This window comes from Rattus rattus, chromosome 11, assembly GCF_011064425.1.
Source record: "Rattus rattus isolate New Zealand chromosome 11, Rrattus_CSIRO_v1, whole genome shotgun sequence".
Classification (NCBI taxonomy): domain Eukaryota; kingdom Metazoa; phylum Chordata; class Mammalia; order Rodentia; family Muridae; genus Rattus; species Rattus rattus.
Genome location: NC_046164.1, coordinates 48,320,545 through 48,326,544, shown reverse-complemented (window position 1 = coordinate 48,326,544; position 6,000 = coordinate 48,320,545). Strand labels below are relative to the sequence as shown.

At 36.1% G+C, this 6,000-nt stretch overlaps 1 protein-coding gene across 5 annotated transcripts in view; it reads right to left on the bottom strand.

Moving 5' to 3' along the window:
* Nucleotides 1–232: 232 nt before the first annotated feature.
* Pcdh7 (protocadherin 7) overlaps nucleotides 233–6,000 on the bottom strand; it is a 413,437-nt gene continuing 407,669 nt past the window's right edge. For 3 of the 5 annotated variants that reach the window (XM_032916554.1, XM_032916552.1, XM_032916553.1), the window contains exon 3: nucleotides 233–4,507. In XM_032916554.1, coding sequence (XP_032772445.1) covers nucleotides 4,131–4,507 — 377 coding nt within the window. In that variant the 3' untranslated portion in view covers nucleotides 233–4,130. The remainder of the gene's footprint in view (nucleotides 4,508–6,000) is intronic. The other 2 variants (XM_032916561.1, XM_032916556.1) reach the window with 2 other exon arrangements.

Genomic DNA, 6,000 nt, shown 5'->3' with positions numbered 1-6,000 from the left:
CAAAGTCAATCTGAAGTGCGTGTTCATTCTCTCCCCTTTTTCCCTACCTGACCTCTGCGGAGACCCCTCACCCATGCTTCACATGGGTAACCAACCCGTGATTTGCCTTGAATTACCTTAACCTAGCAGAAAGCAAGGCGTATGAAATCAAAATGATACAGGCACTCAGCCACTCTCTTCCTTGTCAAAACAGAGTTCACTTTCAATGGAGAATCAAACAAGTGTGAAACCATTTGATCATGTTATATTTTAATTTTGTAAAGACAAAAATGACAAGCAATTTATTTACATAAAACTGTACAAAAGCAAATTAAATTATGTAAAGTATCTCATAAATAGTTGGACGAGTGTTTAATCCATTTCGCCATGTTTAGCAAAGTCGCGTGCATAGTGACATAATCAATAATGATTAATTGTTCTCTGCTTCACTATCAACATCCAAGTAGCAGAACAATAGTCAATGATTAACATTACAAACAGATCGTACCACACGGAATGCAAGTGCTTTCAAATGTAGGAAAAGTTGTCTGAAAGTAAACCCTAGGTAGCTGAACAAATGATGCCGCATCCAGATGTCACACACACCACGCCTGGGTCACAATGAACAAGCTTATCATATCCCTGATGAACTTTGCTCCTTTAACTTACTATTTTAAGGAGAGACTATGTATTTACTTCTGCTATAACCTATTGTATGAAATGTCATAGGTCTTAAGATTTCGCACAACTGTTTTAAGATGGCTGTTTGATTCCTGGCAGTTTCTTTCTGGCCTGTGTATTTCCTTTTGTATTTTTGCTCTAACCTAGCCTCCCAGGGTAGCCTTTCAGGCAAACATCCTCTGTACCACCTTAGTTCCTTCTCTCATAAAAATAATGCCTTCTCCGTTTTCTGAAACTCAGGCAACAGGCCAGTTTAAAAAAAAAAGAAAAAGAAAAAGAAAGAAAATCAGACAACAGTGCTCTCTCTAGATTCAAAACAGAGCAGTCAATTTTAGACAGATGCTACAGACATTTAAATACACATACATTTGTATAGTTACTCGATTTGTAAATGTGTCCTAATGTATTACCATGCAGAAGTCCACTTGAGAGTCTGTGTACAGAAAACAAAGAGAGTTTATATACTGTACAACCAAAAATGAAAGACCATCTAAAGAGAGAGAGAGAGAGAGAGAGAGAGAGAGAGAGAGAGAGAGAGAGAATCAAAACTTCTAAATCAATATTCTACCTTGCAAGAATGGACTGATTTCACCCCTGATAGTATTTCCCTGTGTGATTCTGTAACCAATGATTTCATTGTCCAGTGAGATTTAAGCAGCCCCATATTAATGCCTGAATCTTGTCTTATGAATGAACAATATTTAAGACTGGTCCATTATCTGAGTTTGTCAGAAGGCAAAGTTTTAATATATTATTTATTCTCAGAAAATAAACAAGGATAAATATACAGGATCAAAAAAGTTGGGAGTAGCCCATTTCCCCTCATTATTCAAACCCAACAACCATTCGTTTGTTTGTTTGTTGTTTGCTTGTTTGTTTACCATAACAAGAGGTATAAAAGGCACAGTTGCTTATTTTGCATTCACTCATTTATTTATTTTTTTGTTTTTATTTTTTTTCAAAAGCACTCTATATATGGAGTGGCACCAGATTTAACCTAGTCAAAATAAAAGTCATACAAACACAAAATATATTTGTATGTCATGCCAGCTCATTATATAATAAACATGTTATGATAACTAATTCTACTAGAATTACTTCGAATACTTACAGTACACTGAATTTTATTCTTTCACATCCATTTTAGTTCTAAAGAGAGGTTCACACGTTAAAGGACAATGACATGACTGCCTGGCATGTGGTGCAAACATCATCGTGGAATGTGCATTGAATAAATCTGTAGGTCCAGTGTGACCGGTATTAGCTTTATAGATAACCAAAGGAATTTAATGGTGAAATGAGCTATCTAGTGGCTTCAAGTGTCCCATGAAAGAAAGAAAATATGCATATAAAAAGTGTTGAACATCAGTGTTATGCAATTATTTCCTTTGTAACGTGCAAGAAAAATATGTATACATTTTCATAAGTATCTTTAGAAGTATTTCGTCTTAATAGGTACTTACAGATTATACAAGGCAGAACTGCTTGAATGCAGTTTCCTAACAAGGTTCTAGAACTTCATCTTTCCATAGTGTAAATAATAACCAAACATGAGCATGTTCAATTATTGGTATTTTAGTCCAATGTTTTTATATCAATTACATCTTTTTTCCTTCTACCTATTATACATAAACTAACATCAAAATGAAAATTCCACTTTAAGAAAGAGCATAAGGAAATGATCCCAAAAGTCCCACCAGAGAAATGTTCCTCAAAGATAAGAACTTTGATGACCTACAATGAGTTATCAACCTATAGTCTAGGTTTCTTCACCTTATAGTCTAAGAAAATCTGCAAAGCATGAAACTGTCCAAAGCTACAGTGTTTCTGTGGTTTTGTAGAAAGCCATCAAGGCTATGGTTTAACCAAGTAAGTAGCATTCATTGATGAGCATGTTTGCTCTCTTTACCTGTCGTCCCCTATTTTGTTCATGGATTGTCACTTTCTTCTGGATGTCCCAGCTCAAATTTCAGTTTTCTTAAATCATCTTGCATAGAGCAAAGCATTCGAAATCTGCATATTCTGTATCTCTTGAAAAAAACTATACATTTTCCAACTTTGAGATGCATATACTGTGTTAAATAAAATATTGTCTGGAACTCATTCTTTCCTGTTCAGAGATTGTTTAAGACGCACATTGAAGAATAGTCAAATTACATTAATGGCAAGTCAATTAAAGTGTTATGTTGTTTAAATGTTGGAGTCTCAAAATGTTTCTATGTTGCACAGAATTTGAAATCATTATGTTCTGACCAAGTGAAAAATGTGATTATAATTAGAAATGATAATAAGATCACCAAGAACAGCTGGGATTCTGAAATGACAATAGGAGACCTCATGAAATCATACTCCAGTATGTCTTTTTGTATCTCATTATACATCAATATGACATTAAAATGTAGATTCTTCCCTGACAGTAACACATGAGAATAGACCTGGGCTTTGATCAGTTGCTTATTATGAGACAACACATGTGCCTTATTAGTTCTTTCATTTTCTGAGCATGTACTAAAATTCATTTTATAAAGAAGAAGAGTTTTCTTGAAGAAGAGTTGACATAAGACCACCTAGCATCTGAGTGTGCACAGGTTCAGTTCCTTCTGTTATTTAGTGGCTTTCTATGTCAGGACCAAATCGATTTTACTATTTCCCTGATCTGCCATGTGATCTTTGGCCTCATAATGACACAATAGTTCAAGTTCATTCATGAGAGATTTTATTCCAAAACCTACTTTTAAAAATTATAATTCGTGTAAATGTTTTGTCAAGATTGGGTGAGTATATTCTGTGAATTTATGGGACAGAAGTTGATGCCTTTGACCCGAAACTAACAACATATGGGAGCTTGGAACTGCATTCTTCTACTGAGTTTTAATTTGCACTTTGTTTGTTTGTTAGAATGTTAAAGATGTTGTCATCCTAAATGCCTTTTTCAAAGGGTTCCCTATATAAGGACTGGGCCATTAAAGGGATTTTATCAATTCCAATGGGCTAACTTTAACAATAATAGAGCAATAATAGTCTGTAGTATTTTTTTTACCGATTCTTCTTTTATTAACAAGCCAGATGACACTCAAACAAATCAAAGTGACCAAAATCATGCTTCAGATTAGGGATAATGAGAGTGTATTATGTTCTGCTAATCAGACTCGTTACCATGAAAAGAACTTGCAACCATCTTTTGTTGTTGTTGTTGTTGTTATTTGGGTTTGAGGAGGGGTAGGGGAAAGAGGGTGGGTGTTGGGGATCAGTGAAGGGTGTAGACATGCAGGTGACAAGAATGGATTCTACTTTGTACACTGTCGTCAGGCAAACAGTAACACTAAAGGCCTGATTTGGAGGCGGAAGTGGCAGGCAAGCTTTGTCTCTTTGGTAGCCCCCTCTTTGTGATTAAATGGTTTTACTTAGTAATGTTTTTGCCCCTAACTCTCCTCGTACATGAAAAGAACTTGCTGTTGCGCCTTGACAACCTACAGATAAACTTCTCTTCTAGTGAGAGTGTTGACAGGAGATGGCTTATATTCCCCTGTTTTTGTTAAAGGAATATCCTCAGGGTTGGCTTCCTCATTTTTGCTGAAACTAGCTGCACTGAAGGTCTCATAGGATGAGGTCAACTTTTTGTTCAGGAGGTTTCTGTTGCGGTCACCCATGATGGCAGCCTCGCCATTGGCCAGCTTTTCCTGGCTTCCTCGTTCATCAACAGGCATGAAAGTGGAGAGTTTGGGCTGGCTCTTCTTCCTCTCTGGGGAAGTGCGCACTGGCATCCAGCAGGAGTCTGAATGGCCATACTCGTCACACTCACGGGTGCACTTGCCAGTCAGCGCTACATCCGGAAGAGGCCTTGAATCTGAAATTCAAGAAGAAACCATCAGGGTTGAACATGAAGCAACAGAGTTTCCTGATACATATTAGCCTGATACTCATCGCTTCACAGAACAGCACCTATTTCATGTATAGTAAAGATAAGGTTTTGCAAAAATAGAAACTACAGAAGATAGAAATAAGGAGATGGTAATTTAAGCATGTTAAATAGCCAGTTATATATTCATTTGGTGTTTTACAGAGCCATGAAGATACTTTCAAATGTTAAGTGTATGTGTATATTTCAATGGATATAAATTTTCCATCTAGACAAGAAAAATTATTAAATCCAAAAGGATAATTTTCTGTATCTATATGTTATCCCTTAAATGGTGTTCTGTTGCCAATTGGATTACATTCATGTACGCATTATTCATAGATATGCAAATAGGCAGAACCTTATATTTAAAATACATTTCAAGATTCAAGAGTGACTGAGAAGTAGATCCTCAACTGACAGCACATTGGTATAAAGTACGAAAGCAACATGCAAGCAAGTTAAAGATCAGAGCACATTAACAATAGCACCTAGAGATCCACCCAGCCACCCTCCACCCTCTATAACTGTGACCGATGACCTAATGTGCGTGGTAAGACAGTGCCTGTGTGTTACATGGAAGTACATTCACAAACGTGCTTGCTGACTGGGAAATGAACTATAAAGCCTTGAGGAAGGCTGGTTACGTTCCCAAAGGACTGATGGAATTAGGTAAGTTTCTAATCAATGTTGTTTATCAAAGGAACGGAAAAATTCATTCCATTTCCAACAGGCTAAGTCATTTCTGCAGAGTTCTTAGGGACTGAGATTAAATACTGCACTCAAGAATTACTGCTACTCATGAATAAAATCATGATATGTAATTATAAACTTTTTTACAATTAAAAATTTATTTACTAGCTTTTACTATTTTTTAGAAAGAGACAGATACTTGCTCTACCACCACAACAGATTGTCAATCAATGGCCTATAGGGTTTCATTTAACATATTTTAATGTACTACTCCTAAAGGCACAATAAATATCATATGAGTATCAAATTACTACAACTTGGGACTTAAAAGTAAGCCAATTCTGATGCCTGCACTACATGTATATTCATAAATGGCAAGGTGCATGTGTATCATCCAAAGTGGATGACCTTAAAAAGGGAAGAGTTCTTTACGTGTGTCCCAGTATCATTTAAGTTTTATTTTGCTAAATGTAATAGAAAACACTCTTCAATCATTTGTTTACCCTTTTCCCCCTTTATGAGTAGATTACTGGAATATGTAACTATCCATTGTATATTTTCACACTACTATTTGACTTCTGGATAAATAAATCCTTTAATAGTCAAATGTAGTGGGCACAATGGGGGAGTGGTCTAGATAGTTATTCCAGCAGTTAAAAGCACAAGCTACTCTTTTAGACGACTGAGGTTCTATTTGTAACATCTACACAGCAGTTCCCAAAAACCAGTAACTCCTGCGCTAGGGCATC